The sequence below is a fragment of the Abramis brama genome (assembly GCF_963993115.1).
Source record: "Abramis brama genome assembly, chromosome: 12".
NCBI classification, from domain to species: domain Eukaryota; kingdom Metazoa; phylum Chordata; class Actinopteri; order Cypriniformes; family Leuciscidae; genus Abramis; species Abramis brama.
In genome coordinates, this window is record NC_139974.1 from 12,665,262 (window position 1) to 12,684,603 (window position 19,342).

The 19,342-nt window shown below is 36.6% G+C and overlaps 1 protein-coding gene across 3 annotated transcripts in view; it reads right to left on the minus strand.

The window, feature by feature from the left end:
- The window catches only part of arhgef2a (Rho guanine nucleotide exchange factor (GEF) 2a), a 56,548-nt gene that overhangs the window by 14,440 nt on the left and 22,766 nt on the right, over positions 1-19,342 (minus strand). Inside the window, exons 1-9 of one of the 3 annotated variants that reach the window (XM_084130266.1) lie at positions 16,823-17,107; positions 10,806-10,968; positions 5,650-5,717; positions 5,418-5,481; positions 4,690-4,819; positions 4,091-4,200; positions 2,849-2,992; positions 1,950-2,200; positions 1,417-1,542 (exon numbers count right to left, since the gene is read on the minus strand). In XM_084130266.1, coding sequence (XP_083986392.1) covers positions 1,417-1,542; positions 1,950-2,200; positions 2,849-2,992; positions 4,091-4,200; positions 4,690-4,819; positions 5,418-5,481; positions 5,650-5,717; positions 10,806-10,968; positions 16,823-16,885 — 1,119 coding nt within the window. In that variant the 5' untranslated portion in view covers positions 16,886-17,107. Of the gene's footprint in view, positions 1-1,416; positions 1,543-1,949; positions 2,201-2,848; positions 2,993-4,090; positions 4,201-4,689; positions 4,820-5,417; positions 5,482-5,649; positions 5,718-10,805; positions 10,969-16,645; positions 16,668-16,822; positions 17,108-19,342 lie in introns of those variants that run through there. The other 2 variants (XM_084130267.1, XM_084130265.1) reach the window with 2 other exon arrangements.

A 19,342-nucleotide genomic window follows, 5' to 3' on the forward strand; every position in this document is an offset into this window, starting at 1 on the left:
ATTTTTTACATTTGCTTAATATTTCTGTACCTGAAAATCTAGTTTAGACCTACATGAAAAACCTGAAAAGAACTGTTTTTTCATTTGTTTGTTCTGTTGTATTTATTTGTGCTATTGCTTGTAATTTGATTATTTGTTCTCTTTTATTACTGACTGTCTGTCACAGTATAAACGTACGAAGATGAAGATGCAGATGAAGATTCCAAAAGTCTTTAATTCAATACATAGGGTAGCTACAGAATAACACAGGCGAGATTGAACTGAAAACACAGGAACACAGGCAAACGAGGTAATCGATGACAACACAGTTGAACGTGATGGCAAATCATGTTAGATTCCATGACAACCAAGAAGAAGTGGGAAAACTGGACAAAGTAAAACAGGACTGATGAATGCAAACTAAAAGTCCATGAAAATGAATTTAAACACATAAGTTAGACTAGTAGTTTTTGGTGTCATAACCTTATTTATTAAGGTTACATTGATCAAAACAACTAGAACAATAACTAGGCCTGTGGTGGGGCCAGTGAAAATTTTGGCAGGGCAAGTAGAAAAAAGCGGTAGAGTTGAACCCTGCTGACTCCCAAAGTGAAAGTTTGATGCCTAAATTCACTTGTAGCATTAAAACAAATTGAATTTATAGTGTTTATTATATATTTATTTAGACAATATAATAGTATACATTTTCATTTCGGCCAGTTTTTTTTTTGTTTTAAAATACTTTAATCTTGACAAGAAAATAGACTCTGATGCTGATATGGCGATAAAAAAAATAAAATACATAAATACTTATACATAATACATATTTTATTATTAGTAATAATAATATTATGAAGAATAAAAATATAGGAATAATTATAATTATACATACAAGCATACATACTTTTAAAATCATACAGAATTTTACTAACAATTGTATTACACAATATATAATATAGCATAAATTAATTCAGTTAGTATTTTTTGTTTTGAAATCTTGCCATGAAAATAGCCTTTGATGCTAGATAGATAGATATTGGTAGATAGATTTTGTTAAACAATACCTCCTCATATATCATGAGCAATGTGCTACCTTCCACACCACTGTTCTGAGAATATTTAACTTTTTAAAGCATATTAGTATTACTGTGATATCGATAATTGTGAAATTTCACCTGTTTTGTTACCGTGACCGTTCTAAACTAAGCTATTACGATGTAAAGTAAAACACAAGAGCTGAACACAATCATGATACCTGGAAATCTGATGATTCACACATCTCTGAGAGTCTGCAGGCATTTAATGCATTAATGCACCCGCCCACCATCATTCATCACTCAATACCACTCTATCCTCCCACTTGAAACACACGAGACAACACCTGACCCGGTTATGCAAACACATAACGCACATGGACATGGTCATTCTTGTTCTTACCCGTATGAAGAGCTGAAGTCTCTTGTCTCTGGCCAAAAGCTCTTTGTATAGTTTGACAGCCTTTATATGACGACTGCAGAACTCAGAATACGTCTTCAGCATCTCGTCTGCACACTGACCTGAGAACTGACATACACACACAAACAGTGCACTATGAACATTTTGTTCCTTGAAACTTGAAAGCTTTCAGCATCCCACTCTCATACACTCATTTCCATTTGTCATTATTTCTTTCTTTTTGACTTTTCAAGCCCTCTACAACATGACGTCATTCTTTTCTCCTTCAAATTCATGCAATGAATTTATATTAGGATATTTTGTCATTTTTATAAAGTATTAAGTTAAATTAGTTTTAAAAACATTGTTCACTTTTTTTACAGTAATGCATTCAATTGACAGCTCTACTTTATGAAACATTTTAAACTGGCAATCAAAACAGATATGCTAATCCAAAATCACTTATGACTGGCCAAATGTACCTAAATGCATTTACACCCCGTTCCGCCCACGTAAACTCACAAATGCACTCCTACCTGTTTTATTAGCACATCGCTGATCTGAGTGATGGTGAAATTGTTTGTGCTTTCAGGTTGCAGGCTTTGAGCGCGGCGTTCGAGGAGCTGCGCGAGGAAGTGTGTGTGTAGCGTCAACAGGCGCTCCAGGCAGGGGAACAGCGCGTGCACGACCCCCGGCTCCAGCTGCACCTCCTCCAGCATGCCCCGCCTGAACACGCCCTCCATGATCCGCAGGGTCCGAACGTGATGGAGCTCCGTCTGGATCAGCTCTGAAATGATATCACAGAGGTTGAGCTGTAAAATGCAATATTTAAAAGGTCTTTGTTGGACATGTACCCCAAATGAAATATTCCCACTGTCCTTATTGAGGGTAGATAAATGTGATGTGAATGAAAACAATGTAGTGAGGCAAAGAAGTACAGAACAGTCCATATGTTACAATGTTGTGTACACTGGTGTTGCTACTTTAAAATTTGTACATTTAGATTATCTTTCCAGTCATCTAACACTCACTTAAAGTTTATCTTCAAAAACAATAATAATTTAATAACATGGTTAAATGTAATCTTCCGCAAATCTCAAAGTGTAAGCCCATTTTTTACACTGTACATTATGTTGTAGTGCCTAAATTCACTTAGCATTAAAATTTTTATTTGGACAAATTAGTATAAAATATGAATATAGACCATTTATTAGTTATTATACAGAATTTTCGATGTATTTAAAAAAAAAACTTTAAATAAATAAAAAGCCACAAGGACTAGATGTACAATCTGTTTGTTTTCATTCGCAAAAAAATAAATAGTGTCTGGAAAAGCACTTAATAGTATTTGTAATCATGTTTCAGAGTCGACGGCCCATTTACAGTCATAAACATACTTCGATTTTAGACTTAGATCTGCGTTTTTTTCTCTAACCATAGATGACGTCCTGTCTCTTGATAACATCTTTACGGTGGGTCTGCAAGTAGGTGGAATCTACCGCCATGCTCCAGGAATCTGCCTCAAATTCCTGGCCTTCAAACTCCAAATCTTCCAGCAGAGAGTTGAAGAAGCCCTCTCCTAAAAACAAGAAAAATACCATTTCTGTATTATAGCTTCAGTTTCCAGGTAAACAGGTTGGCCAACATGGAATTTGGGGGACTGATCTATAGCCGATCACGCCAATCAAAAACAATGCTCTCATTTTCTTAAAAATATATAAATAAAAGTATTTCATCATAAGAGTTTTTTTTTTTCATTTCATGCTCTATTTTAATATTTTAAAATGTAATTTATTCCTGTGATGTCAAATCTGAATGTTCAACATCATTACTCCAGTCTTCACTGTCAGATGATTGTGCTGGTTAATATATTTGTGGTAACTGTAATTCAGAATTCTTTGATGAATATATAGTTAAAAAGAACAGCATTTATTTGATATAGAAATCTTTTGTAACATTGTAAATGTCTTTACAGTCAATTTAATCTCTTCTTTCAAAAACAAATTACTAACTGGAAAAATATATGTATATGACCGCATTTACACTGCAGGTTTTGATGTCCAATTACGATTTGTTGACTATATCCAATTTTGATGATTACTTGCATCTTCTTTTAAAAGTGACCCATATTCGATATCTGCATTTACACTATTATACACTTGGCGGAACAACCCAATGCGTACTGACCCAGAAAAGCTTAGGCCGAAAAGGAAGAAACAGAGCAATTTACAATGGACGCAGACTAAATAATAGAAGCTTTTGCTTTCCGCACCATCTTTAAAGGTCAGCACAACATTTGGTTGAGCCTTCGTCCTTCATTGCGCCATTAAGGAGTCATGTGATCGTGGTTGTGTTCGCCTGAGTTAACGCCATTCGCCATCGTCACTTTTTCAATGACGTACGACTCGCATTGATGGGAATATCCGATCTGTCTGCATACATGGCAGATGCAAATGCACGTATCCGATTCATATGAGATTTATTTCCACATATGAATGAGGCCTAAAACCAATCGGAGAATATTGGAATCCGTGTGTTCTTTTCACGCTTACATGTTCGTGGGTCATATCCGATCTGTGCCACATTGGAGGAAAACAATCTGAATGTGTAATGTAAATGCGGCCTAATTTAATGTATGTCTACTTTGTTTAAGTGTTTGTAGGTGTGTGTGTCTCACCCTCATCATTGAGGGACTCCATGGACATGGTTCTGCTCCTGAAGTTGAGTGAGTCTGTGGATTGAGACAAGATCCTGCGCAGCCCCAGAGGATAGTCATCATTCAGAGTCCTACACGCACATGCACAGGTGGGCCAAATGCATGCATACAAACAGATGTACACATATGCATGCAATCACATGCGAAAGAAAAAAAAAGAAACAAAAAACAAAACAAAATGAGAGGCAGGCATCATAATCACCACAGAAACAGAAAATACAAATAACAAATTTAAAAGATATTAAATGACATAGAAATAAATAAAATATAAAAATAAAGTGAATATAATGACTAAAAAATAACATTCAAACAAAACTGCTTACATTAAACTAAAATGTCCACAAACACACACATACACACAAAAAAAACACAAAAAGACAAAATTACACAGTGATGAGAACAGTGTGTCTGTCTCTATATAGATATTTCAGGACAAAAGATTGATGTTATAGCATGTTTTACAGTATTTATAAACTAGGGACTCACTTATTTGGTTATGTGTTGGTAAATTGTACAGGCAAGAGCCCATTTTATGCATCTCTGTCATTTCTGTCACTCACCCTGCAATGTTATTGGTGGAGACGCTCTTGGAAAGTAAGAGAGAAGACCGGCCGCGACGTGATCCGAGTAGTGACTGACGAAGACTGTCTGAGGGGTAAATGGCAGAGCTGGGCCTTTCCTTTAAATGGGCTTCAGAGGGGCAGAAAAAGAGAGAACAATGTCATATTTACTCCTGGTAACCAGCTAACAAAAATATCTTCTAAGAACATTTTGCTAATGTTCCCATTAAGATATTAGAAACATTATTTCTGAAGGTTCCCTGAACGTTCAAAACATCCAGTTTAAAAATGTTTTTTCTTGGTTATGTGAATATTAAGGGAACATTCCATTTTTATAATTTTGCAAATATTATGAGAATGTTACTTTTGAATGTTCTGAAACAAGCACTAACGTTTTAAAAAAAACGTTAGGCGAACATCCAACAAGCGTTCCATGAACGATGTATAAATAACGTTTTTGAGCTAACAGTTTGAGAACATTACTACAGTCCAGATCCCTTTGAACAAACATTCTATTAAAATTACTGGAAGAATGTTTGTTAACTTTGAAAGAACCGTGGAAGAATGTCCCTGTTAGCTGGGTCTTAATCTATTTTGGGCAATCATTATCACATGATCCCCTCAATGATGTCCATTCACAACTGGTCACAGGAGACGTATGCCACTTGTAATTGGATCAGATGTTAATACCAGATGTAAAAACACACTTGTTTCCATCACATCCTCACCTTTATTCCTCAGAGTCACATTCTGATAGGCCGAATTGTTCCTCATCAGCGCCATTTTCTGTTGCTATTGTGACACATAGATGACATTTTTAGACTTTTGCATAAACCACATCAAGAAAACAGACCCAATTTCGATACATTTCTTCTGCATCCTACCATGAATCAAAGCCAGTGTCTGAATGTCAGTGGTCCATGTGACACCATGTGACACATGTGTGCACTAATATCCCACCTTTTGTTTCATTTTGACACAGTTTGGTAGCGTGTCCCTGCAGCGGTTGTGGATGGTGACATTACAAGCTGAAAAAAAAAAGAACAGATAGGAAAACCCTTTTATCTCACATACTATAATCTTCATACAATCACATTTAAATGTGATGAATGTGATCTTCTCATGGTCACATTTATAAAGTAATAGAATTGTATTCAATTTTTCTGTTATGGGTTTGCAATAACACTTATCATTAGCTGCTTGACCTACCACTATGTTCCAGAAACATTCTTGACTACGTTAAGACTGGTATGATCAAGTTACTAGTAGCTGGTTTGTTGTTGGTCTAATATGATTCTTTAGCTTAAACCAGCTAGAAACCAACCACTTAGTTCTCAAAAATAGCAACCAGCGTACGATGATACCCCATATTCCCTTTTATACCTGTACTCTAACCTCTTTTCCTTTTTCCTCTGTACCATATTACAGCAAATAATTAAGTAAATCTCAGTACCATACCCATTTTTCGCCTGTCTTTATCTCCCTCTTGACCTCTGTCCATGTCTGTGGTAAAATGCTTGTTCTAGATCTCCTTTACAGCAAGCTACTAGTCGCTGAACATTTTCTCTGGTTACACCACATTGCTTTTGTCTCTGAACCCCTATTGTTTTAGAACGGCTTTGCTTCCTGTTTTGAGGGTGGCTGGGAAGGAAGAGGGACGGGGGCTCCGGTGGGGTTTCCCTGGCCCGATTACCCACAACACACACCTACACGAGTCTAAATAATCACCCACTGAGCAGCACAGGCTTTTTGTAAGTAAAAGTGCATCTCAGAAATGTAACTGTAGAGGAACATTTTATTTAAAAATAGACATGACAAAAATGAGACAAATTGTACAGTAATGTTTGAGTCCATTTTGATAAATGACTGAATGCAAATGTGGTATCTTGGCAAATCTGAACACAGACAGTGTTAAGATCACTCTGACAAATCTAAGAAGGAGACTTCACCAAAGGTCACAATTAAAAAAAAAAAATGTCTCATGGTTTTTACACACACACACACACACACACACACACACACACACACAAAAAGCAGCACAACTATTTTCAATATTGATAATAATAAAATATGTTTCTTGAGCACCAAATTGGCTTATTAGAATGACACTGAAGACTGGAGTAATGGTTGATGAAAATTCAACTTTGTCATTACAGGAATAAATTTCATTTCATACATATGTATGTGTCATGCATGTGTCTCACATTAACAGTGTTTTGTTTTTAAAAAGCCGTATCAGAATAAAAATATTTCATGAAACACATCGAGAAATCTGCATTCTGTTCCATTCTTGTGCGCTCTTTCCAGCTGTTTTTGAATGTAATATCTTATGTATTGTACTAGAGCTGTGGAATATAATCGGTCAGATATACACACGATTACAGTAAGTCTTGGCAAGTATTCACACAAACATAATTTGTTATGTATTAAGTGAACATTTGGTTAACAGTTGGGGAAAAACATCTAACATTATATAACCGTGCATTAGCTCTTAATATAATAAACCTACTTTTGTAGCGTTTAATAATAAACAATTAATTTGTAATGAATACCATGCTGTGATTATTTTTGCATTTGATTATTTGTTTTGCTTACTTGCATGCTTCTGTTTAGATGTAAAATTAAAAAGTAAAGCACTGTTTATTTAATTTGTTTCTTTCTTATATTATATTTGCATCTTTGTTCTTATTTTTTAACAACAATGATAAGAGTAATATTGTGATTAATAATATAGTAATTATTACTAGTAAAATAATTGGAGGAAAAGATGCATTGTGTTGCATTGAGAATCGTTTCATAATCGAATCATTACCTCTGAATCGTAATCGAATAAAATCGTGAGGCAAGTGAAGATACACACCTCTATACTGTACATGCCATGCTGACACGTGCATCTGATACCAGCTTTTATCCAATGCTTCCATATGACTGACTAATCTGCAACTCATTTGGGCAACTCATTAAGTTCACTTTAAAAAATAAATTTGCACATCCACATCACATTCAATGCATCTTATTCATATGCGAAACATAAAATAAAACAGCATCTTTATGCATATACATTTTTTATCTAATCCACTGTAGGATCTAGTTTAAATCTAATCTCCCACTCAAAGGTGTTCAGTTCGTAAGGCCTTTGCACTAAGAGCCTGTGTGGGTGTTGAACATGTAGTTCCAGCCTCAATACACAGCAAGAGAGAGAGCAAACAGTACCACAAAGCTGCTCATCGATGAGAGGCTCGTACTGTCTGGTCTTTAAATCTGATCTTGATGACAATATAAGGAAGAAGTTGAAAACAATAGCAAAACAGAGAACAAGAATTGAAAGATGAGCACAACAAAACAGGAAAGGGTGTGAGAGTATGCCAGCATTCATATGTAAATGTACTTAAAGGAATTGTTCAAGTGTGTGTGTGTGTGTGTGTGTGTGTGTGTGAGAGTGAGAGAGAGAATGGATGTGGTGAAATGCCATTTGTGTGTATTTCATCATTTATTTTCAAATACATGTATATATATATATACATAATATGGATGTGGTGTAATGTGTGAAAATGCTTTCCATCGCAGGGCTGTTTTTGCAGAAAGAAACTATCTAGACCTCCAACTTTAAGATGTGTGTGTGTGCGTTATCTTGGCATACAGCGATAGACCAGCCACTAAAAATATTCCACATACTCTCCACTTCACCACATAATAGGTCTCAAAACAGCAGCTCAGGGCTACAGCACAGATGTAATATGAAAGAGGGATGTGGGAATGGGTAGACAGGTGTGGCTTGTAAGTAATGAAAAGGCTTATACATGATGTTCATCTTGAGCTCAAAGTTCTGAATCTGGAAACAATCATGGAAAGAAAGTGGGGAAGTTGAGATGGGGGAAGAAAGCAGGAAAAATCATTGGAAGGACTGAGGTAAGCGGCTGACTGAGGTTAGCGTTGTGATTGGCGGGATCACAAACAAGCTCCTCCTAGGATTTCATCAGAAACATTTATTCTTGGGTTTTTTTTCCACAGAGGACGTAAGCAAACATTAATTAAGAATGGTACTGCTTTTATACTGTACTCATAATCATTAGTGTCTGTCTAATCACAATTACAACTGATCATACTTATTTTTAATACTTAAGGGTCATTAAGGGTTTGTTCAGATCCCTGACGATAAGTACCAGGTTAATTACTTATCATTCATGAGTTTGTCCTGCATGGAAGATACATTCTATAAATTAGCTAGTTTGGCGTTTTGACTTGTTTTGACATGAATTTCATCAGGTGGTTGATGAAAGTAGTGAAAAATAATCAGATATATTTGTGTTGGAAAAAAAGAAACTAGATTATCGTAGAGACTAAGCTCTAGTGAATAGGCTCTTTAGATTTGTACTAGGCCTATCAACATCCAAGCAATCACATAGCAACATGCTAAAGTACACCTTAAAGGGTTAGTTCACCCAAAAATGAAAATTATTTCATAATTCACTCACCCTCAAGCCATCCTAGGTGTATATGACTTTCTTCTTTCAGCCGAACACAGAGTTATATTAAAAAATAAACTGGCTCTTCCAAGCTTTATAATGAGAGTGAATGGTACTCTAGATTTTGAAGCCCAAAAGAGGATGCATCCATCCATCATAAAAGTAATCTATACAGTTACAGGGTTAGGGTTAGGGTTAGAGGTTAGGGTGAGTTAGGGTTAGGGTTAGGGGTTAAAGGGTTAAAGTGGCTCTCCAGTGTGCTCATGTTTTTACTCACGGATGTCCGACTTCAAAGGAACTGAACAGAAGAAATTAACCGAGGGAAGATTTCCAAGTTAAAGAAGGCCTCAGAGCACACCTACCTATTACATAATTGCCATGGACTAATGGTAGTTTGAAAGTGTTTACCTGCCATAGCTAACACTTCCACAAACTCCCATTTTCTTCGAACTCCCAAAATTAACTTCAGTTTTGGCCTGATTTTCTTTGAATTGTATCGGGGTCTTCAGTAACCGCATATAAACATGCTAAAAATAAATAAAAATATACAATAGATTTGCGTTGAAGGAAGAACAGAAACCTTAATCATAAATACTTGAGGATTGGCTTCTTAAGGTCCATTCACACCAATGGCGATAACTATAAAGATAACGATAAAGATATAAAATCTAAAATCTAGTTCTAAAATCGTTCTCACTATTAAGGAATAGCAAAGCTCACACCACAGCTATAACGATAACGGCACAGAGAAACGATAACGTTGGAATCACTTTCAGAAAGATTTTATCCAGCTGATGAACGATAAAAAGTTCGCTGGAAAAGTTCGCTCCGGCTGATAAACACCTTCATACTACCATTGGTCCGTGTCAACTACGTAATAGTTGTACGTAAAATGTGTGCTCTGAGGATCTGCCTTCTTTGATGTGGAAATCTTCTCCAGTTCATTTCTTCAGTTCAGTCCGTCGAGGTCAGACACGAGTAAAAACATGAACACCCTGAAGATCTGCTTTATAGTAGAAAATGAAGTTTTACATTTACATTTATTCATTTAGCAGAGTTTTAATTCAAATCTAACGCAAAACTATCACTGTATTTTAGGTTTAATACTGTAAAGCTGCTTGCTTTAAAGCAATCTATTGTATAACTTGCTATATAAATAAACGTGACGCAACTTGACTGGAGTGCTAAATTGCAGAGCTGGGGCAAACATCCACATCGAGGAAAGCATGCAGCACATATTTACATATTAATCTAAACGCCGCTCTCATCAGTGTGGGTGACTTCAGGATGTTGGCTAACAGTATACTGCTGGTCAAACTTCTTTTTACCCCTAAACGAAGAACGAAAAACAACCTTGCCGTGAGTATATCGGGGCCTTTAGACTTGTGTCAGTCCTATCAACACCCTAGCAACAGCATAGAAACATGCTAATACCACCCAGAACACCCATGTTAAATAAACTCACATTGCCAATGATTCTATCACCGAGTTGATGAACAAACACCACTAAAATTTTCCACAGAAACTGCAAAAATCAAGTTCACAAAATATCTACAATTTGCAAAATGTAGTATTCAACTTATTTTGATCATACTGGTGAAGTCTGTGGGCTTTGAGTGTGATGTATACATGAGTGTCTGTGTGACTCACTAGGGCAACTGAGGGCCTCCTTAGCGGTGATGCTCTTGTTGCAGGCCGAGCAGAGTGTGGTTCCAGACACGGTGAGAGAGTTGAAGAGGTGGCCATTACTGTAGCGCGCCTCTCGCTCTCTGGCTTCTTTCTCCCGCTCCCTCATGCGTTCCTTCTCCTTGTTCTAATCAGAACACAAAAACTCAAAATAAATTAATCATGCATGCTGTCATAATATATATAAATATACATGTAAATCATCTCCACCAGTAAAATTTGCCTAGTATCATGGTACAAAAAAAAAAAAAAAAAAAAACTTTGAGCTGGTCAAAGAACAATCAACACTCACAAAAAAAGGACAATGATGACACTATTGCAGCTCAGTTTCTATTGTGTAACCAATTCATCTGCCGAACTGGTACAGACCGAGTTCACGAACAGGGAAACAACCAACTCAAAAGAGAACTTGCAACACCATTTCGGAAGAAGCATAAGCCGAACAATAGCCATATTGAATGTCTAGAAGGTCTGTATTCCTTGGTAAAAGATTTTATCATGAAAACACACACAGCACATTCATGCCTGTGAACTGGTTTTCATTGAAAAAGCTAATCTTTGTTTATCAGCCTTTAGGGGAAAGACAAATGAATCCAATCAACTCTCCACTATAAAAAGTCACTCATTTGGTTTAAGCAAACAATGCTTAAACTCTCTTTCTGATACAGTAACTTCATCTATTTATTTGTCTTTGTTAGGTAAGTCATACCTAGTTTGATAAGTTTTCCAGATTTTGGCCATTATTTTGTCCTCTCTTTGGCCCTCTGAGGGTCTTTTTTGACATACAATCTGCTAATAGGTTAACTGATGAGGGTTGAGTTAATTAGTAGGGGTGTGACGATATTAAAATTTGACGAGATTTCTTGTCGAGGTGAAAAGCTGTTTTGCGATATCGCCATGACGGAGCATGAGGGTGAAATTAGCATAGAATATGCCACCGCTACGTTTACATTACATTATCTCCACTGTCGGTTTGCTTTTTTTTAAAGAAATAAAAAACATTTAATCCAGTTGGAAAATGATCGCTTTAATTGTAAACTATTGTAAACATCTGCTCTGCTCTGCTCATCCAGCACGGGCTGCAGAGTCAAACACAGTGCAGGAATCACAGTTCACTGATCATGTGATGAGAGTAAAGCGAGATGACTGACAAGACCATGGTAGAGGATTCGTTGCGCAACAGAGCCTAAAATAAGCATCTGATAAATGTCTTATCTTGTAGAATGAGCGCTCAGCACTGCCACTCCCTATATAAAGAGCACGTGAGATTGTGAATTCAAAAGCGGAAGTAAAACTCGAGCTCCCTGGCAGGGGGCAATGTAGTTGTAACCACTTCTTAGCTCTGGTCTCTGTTTTGGTCTCCGTTTGCACTTGGAATATTGAGAAAGTACTTTGATTATGGTTGCACTTATTGTTTGCACTTAATAAGACTAAGAAAAAAACTGTTATTTATTTTTGTTATTTATACTGTTTTTATTTCTATTTTCAATTTGTAGAATGGAGTTCAATTAGGAGGTCACACACAGCCTCAATCAGAAGTTCTGGAAGCTCATAATTCATGTACAGTAAGGTCGGAAGACACTGAAGAGGACTGAAGGTCTGAAGAGACTCATGTGAAATCATATAGGAGAGAAGCCAGTCAGCTGAGTTTGTTGAAACAACTTTTACAGTGCTTGTATATTGTTACCTTTCAATTTATATGATAATTCGTACTCAGAAAGCAGAACTGAAATGACATTCATTACAAGATGATTAGTTAAAACATTTCAAAATGCACCTGCAGACTATTTTTCCACTCACAAATTTTGTCATGAGGATTTCTTAAAAATACTGTGGAAAAATCTTGTCTCGTCTCGTTCTCGTAAACCCAATCCCGTGTCTCGTCACACCCCTACTAATTAGTGGAGGCAAGTGTTGCATGTGTTAGTGGGAAGTCTTTAAAAACCCTCAGGGACTGTTTACACGACACCGTTTTCAACCAAAAACTGGGAACTTTTTTTGTGTTTTGGCCATTCATTTACACGACAATGGCGTTTTGGGGCCCTGAAATCGCAAACTCTTGAAAACGAGTTTCAAAGTGCACGTTTTTGAAAACGATAGCGTGAATTTGTGTAAAACCGTGACATCATGCGCACGTGAATTACGTGTTCAGTCCACAGGCTTGTACCAGTGTTATATACTATTATAGTATTTATTTATGTTTTATGTTAGCATTTATTTTTATATTTTTCATTTTCATTTAAATTTGAGTAATTTTGTTATGTGCCTTTGTCGTGTGTTTATTAGTTGTTGATTTTTTAAATATATTTTTCATTTATCTGCCACATAGTCTTTCATTTATTTTTATTTCAGTTTTTGTAACCTTATTGTAACATTATGGCATTCCGTTAGCTGCCAATGCAACATTTCTAATTTGTATTTAAGATTTTTAATTTCAAGTTCTAATATTTATATTTTATTTCAGCTTTGTTTCAAGTACACAAATACTTATTTTAGTTTCAGTTTTAATTAACAATAATAATATGACGAGCACGAACCAAGAAGCTATACCTGGAGAAAGCTATATGACCTGCAAGCTGCCATTTTTTCCTCAGTCTGCTGACTGAACAGCAAACCAGCAGAGCATTTTACACTCTGACCAGTCACTAGCAAAACATCCTCCATAATATAATGAACTATTTACGAATTATATGTTCCTGTCTGCTGGCTTTGACGTCAGCTCCTACACTGACAGGATATTTGCTAGAGTTTAGGACTGTGTTTGTTCTTGAGGTGCCATCGGCCAATCAGCATTGACATGAAATCATTTTACATTGGCTCCAGAGTAATTATATGGCATTTACAGCTCAAAAAACACACTGCAGCTTTAAATTAGGTAAATTGAATAAGTCCAGGCATCCATTTTGCACAATTAACAGTGCAACTCTGTAAACTCAGTTTTACCAAACAAAAAAAGGTTTTGATCTGTGCTTGTAGAGTCATTGTTCTTGATTATAAAAGCTTTGACCAGCAGCTGTGGTTGGTTAATATGCTAGTCAGCATTTTACTAGAAGCTCTACTTGACCCTGGCTGTTCACCTTCCTCTTTTATATATATTTTTGATGAGTTAATTGGAAAATTAAGGAAAGAGAAAGATAAATGTCCAGGCAAACCATTTTAAAAATGTATGAAAATAGAGATGCTAAGGTCCTGTTTTGGGTTCGCTTATTCTAAAAATCGGCCTCTCTGTTGACATGCAAAGCAGGAAATAATGAGAGAGCACTTCCTCTTTCTAATCAGCAGGAGGCATGAGTAAAGGTTGCCATAGGAACACGGACATGTGTTGGAAGCAAGCAATAGAAAATGTATTATAAAAAATGCTTAGTGTGTTAGTGTGTCGCAGTCCAAAAACCTGCAGGACGTTGCTATCAAATTAGCAAATCTAAATTGACCTAGTTTGTCCATAACCAGAATTTCCAGGATGCGTCTGCATTGTTTGTTATGTGTATGTGCAATCATCTCTGCAGATTTGGGAAGTTGCGATAGTTCATGCTAAATCGGAGAACAAAGCATGTAGCCAGGGTGGGGTTTATGAAGATAGTGATACTTACTTTTTTTAAATAAACTTGAATATGACTCTATATATCAGAAAAATACAGAGGAGCAGCCAACATTTCCAAGTCTGTGTTTATAAAAATAATGTCAGGCTAATGAAATGTAACTGTGCCTGCAAAATGAAAACAACCTCTGTGGTTATAGTTCACTTGAAAGTTGACATTGAATCAAGCTTTCTGTACAAAAGCATGAGCGGTATGTGCCCCAAGCACTTTGTTTTCTAGGTTCAGGGAGCTTGTCTAAAGTTTGGAGTCATCTCCTATCAAGGAAATGGGCTGAGATTGACAGTACTTAATGTTGGTGCTCCAGTTCTAATAGTCCCAGCTCCAGATTTAGTTCCGTCTGCTGTGGCCTGATGGCCTGGATATAGCTGGCCTATGGGGAACCATGACTGGATTAGTTGACATTGACATTCTTTGCAAACATTTTCATAAGAAAGCAATTTCCACTACAGTGCACAGGAAAGTAGCAGTCGACGGATATGGATTCTTTCCATATCCAATGTCGATATAACTCCTGTTTATGGGCCAAGTAGTTGTTAAAGGCACACTATGTAATTTTTTGCCACTAGAGGTTGTTTATGTAAAACAAAGGCATAGCTTGATGAGCAGTGGAGCTTTTATTATGCCGCAGAACGCTTCCGCTTCTTCCGGTCATGCATATGTGGGGTAACGCAGCGCTGTTTTATCATATTAGATACATTTGAGTGTGATGAAAGTTTTTATAATGCTACTCTGTGCGTTCGTTCGGCGGCTACTCTATGAGACACATGTTGCACACTGCAATGAGCTAGATCGATATTAGGCATAGTAAATATGGTATTCGCGGTAAATCAAGAAAACGTGATTTTAACAAAAAGACTAACTGTGTTGAGCTGTATAACAATGATTAGTTTTCTGTCGATGAATGTATCCAAACAGATGCTCACCTGTCTAATAAAACGCATAATATATTAAAGCGTCTTTGGTGTTTCCAGGGTTTTTACAAAATAAAATCAAGTGTAATGCGGGTATGATGTCATTGATAGGCAACGATCTGCTTATTTCTCTGGGTTTAAGCATTCTTAGAAACATTTGGGATAATGCAAGTACACAAATCAACAAAATACATAACATTGTTTTAGTGGTTTTTGGATATTTTGATCCAAAATTCTTACACAGTGTGCCTTTAATGGCTAAAAACTAACCAAGATCGGACGATTATATCAATATATCTCTGCAGAACAAGGTAAACACAAGGCCAATCAAACTAGACCTTGACTTGGAAGCTGCTCTCGGTTACATTTCAATTTCTCAGACTAAGTCTAACCTTTGACCTTAGAAGAAGAGGTGGTGAGAGGTTGTGTGCTTATGTGTGAGCAAAAACACATCTCACTATTAAAAAAATTCTTGCCTTCGGACCTGAACCTGGAATTGATGCTTTAACTGAGTGCTATTTCTATGGCAACCTCTCTTTTGGCTCTCTTTCTCTTGAACGTTTCTCTGTGCGCGCACACACACAGTCTGTTGTTCAACATTCCCACTCAGTAACACCTACACAACTCAAACTCATGCTGAAGCTAATAACTGGACAAAAAGGTGCATATCCAATGCCAAAAACCAACATAAAACCTTTTACTCGAGATGTCTCTACAAATCAGAATTAAAACTGCTCTGAGCAGGCTCTGTGTTGCTCCAAATTCTGTGTACATATGAAATTCCACATTAAAGCTGTAGTAAAGTATCCACCTTAACCCATAGTATCAAAGGTGACACTGCTTTGCTCCGGTGTAAATGACATTCAGCATCAGAACAGCCTTAAAGTTTATAATTCATATACATGTTTCTATATCCATAATCTCATAATGAAGACATTAATTTCAACACTTAAATGTGCCTGCATATGCAGATTCAGATACAGCTTGTGCTGCCTTTGCATCATACCAATGACATCACACTGAATAAAAGCCATAAACTTACAGTCCTGGAAAAAATTATTCATTGTCAAACAACAGCAACGTTAACATTTTAGTCTGGCCCTTTAAACCTCATTCTATAATGACGAGGAAGAGGATAGGTGCACGTTTACAACCTCTAGGTTAATAGGTAATGCATTTTTATTATCCCAAAACACACTCAGAGCTTTTCTGAAGAAGTGTTTATTTGCTTTGGAACACAATGTATTATGAAAATACAAAAACAATTTCGATTGAACGAACTGAAATGACTTACAGCATACTTTTCAAAACCGATTAGCCTATTTCTGGTCAATGTTATAGTCCGTGTACGCGCTAAAATCCCTTATAAACCATGATGACGAACAAATATTAAAGTGCACAATTCAAACATAGCGTCTAATGTGTTTAACTCTTCCGATAAGCTGGTTAAAACACGCGTCATTGCACTTACCCGTTGACTGATCTCTCTCATCCTTTCCTGGCGAAGTTTCGACAGATCCGCCACTCGAGACATTGCGATATTTTAAACGTCTTTAGTTCAACGAAAAACGAATCCTCGTACGGCAAAATCACATGTATATCCCATTAATTAAGATAAAAGTTCCTTTTGGTCCCGAGTATGTGTAATAGCAGCGTTTTAACAGGCACGATACATTCACAGAGAAGCGCAGTGCAATAACTTTGAGAGAAATACGCTTTTCCTCTCGCTCTCTCTCTCTCTCTCTCTCCTCCCCTCCTCTTCAGTGAAACGGTGTTGCCTCTTTCAGGAAGCGCAATATGACTATCCCAGACCCCCTCTATTCTTATTAAAACTCTCACTGTAATTCTAGACCGCTTAGATGAACATAACATATATAATAATATATGGTTAATAAACGGGCATTTGAGTCATGTATGTGTAAAAAAAGAAAAATGATGCCATATTTTAAATATTTATACTAATCAAGAAAGAAATATTCCTTTTTATTTTATTCAAGAAGTGAACGTCCATATCTCTCTCTTTAAATCTGTTTTGTTCCATTCATCAAGAAAAAGACACTAAAGTCAACCCCCTTGAGCACAAGTCCAAATGTCAAATTAAATGGCAAACTTACCTTTCTGAAGTCATATCCCTACATATTATAAAATGTATTAATTTAGCTTGAGAATGCAATTTATTAATGCTTAAACATTTATGTATAATAATAATAATAATAAAAAACGATTGACTATTGTCGTTTAAATACAATAGATGCCACCATCTGTCATGATGTCACTAGTGAAACAACAGCAATGAAGACTCTGTGGCTGAACTTTCAAACAATGACGTCAACTTTAGCACCAACACATTTCTCAGAGAATTTCTCAGAGATCTAAAAGGAACTAAGACTATGCTCGGAAAGCTTGTGGTCTGCAGGCAAAAAGCACCCATGAGTAAAATCAGACCAGTTATTCTTCAAATGAAAATGAAACAATAGATAGTCAGAATTAGAGTTAATTATTATGCAAATTGGTATTTAATAATGAAGACATTTAGTTACAACCTATAACTTAATCTTAGATTGGAAACCATGTATCCATTTGTAAATGCTGCAGTATTTTAGTGGCTCTGCATGCACCTCAGTGTACCGGGAAATAAGGTAAATGGTGGACATTTTCTTTTGAGAACAGAGCCGAGGGGAGAGGAGGGGAGATTCTTTTCCCGCCTTGGCCACATCTGTCGCCATGCCAACAGTGTACTTTGGCTGGGTTATGAGGGGAGTCTGGAAAGTTTACAGTGGGCGGCAAGGTTTTGGGTTTATATGGGCACATTCATACAGTACAGGCGTGCAAAAGACTGGTTGCTCTGGTGTTTTCTTTTTTCTTTTTTTAAATATGCTACATGGTTTAAAGCTAGTCAAATCTCTCAGCAGATTAAAGCAAGATTAAAGCAGGTCACATCTTTCAACAGATGTAACGTCCCATCTAGACATTTTGGATTCGCCAAACAATACTGACTGGGGCTCAGACTTACATAATAGTCTACATAATCTGGTTGTGGAACAGAAGAGAACAGAGTTATATGAGCAGAGATTGGGAGAAAATGAGTATATGGTGGCTCTTTCTGTGAAATCTGCCAGCTCTTCAACTTTAAATAGTGAAGCACAATTCTCTCTCTCTCTCTCTCTCTCTCTCTCTCTCTCTCTCTCTCTCTCTCTCTCTCTCTCTCTTCCTCTCTCTCTCCTCTCTCTCTCTCTCTCTCCTCTCTCTCTCTCTCTCTCTCTCTCTCTCTCTCTCTCTCTCTCTCTCTCTCTCTCTCTCTCTCTCTCTCTCCTCTCTCTCTCTCATCTCTCTCTCTCTCTCTCTCTCTCTCTCTCTCTCTAAGGAAGGACAGATTGCACTGTGGGCGGACTTCCACACAAGTGTTTCAACACTTGTTCTCCTTCTTACTCACGATATCTTGAATTTTATGCACCCTATCTTTCTTCCTTGTGTTGGTAATAACAAATCCGTGGCATGGGACCAGCCACATTGTTTATTAGCAGTCAGATTTCAGCCCCTGCAGCACTCCTGAGCGAATCAATAATGATGAATACTCTGTCTTCGCAGAGTATTAAAGGGCTGCTTCTGTACTTGGATACTGCTGATGTTTCTGGAGCGATCTGCTGCAAGCTATGCTAACAAATGCTACTAAGCGAGTTGCCACTTCATAATCAGTGCCAGTTCAACAAGTACAGTTGACTGCAAATCTAAGGCTATCTATAGGCTGATCTTGTTATTCATCATTCTCAGACTTAAAAATAAATATAAGAACAAAATAATACTAATTATTATTATGTAAATATCTAGCCTTTTTTGCTATTTCACTTTTTTAGATTAAAACTTATTTTCAAACATATTTGAAAAATAAAATAAAAAAAATAATAAAAAAAATCTCAAAAACATAAAAAATTATTTAAACTTAAAACAAAGATAAGGGTTAAACTATTTATCCAATAAAAAAGAAAAAGGG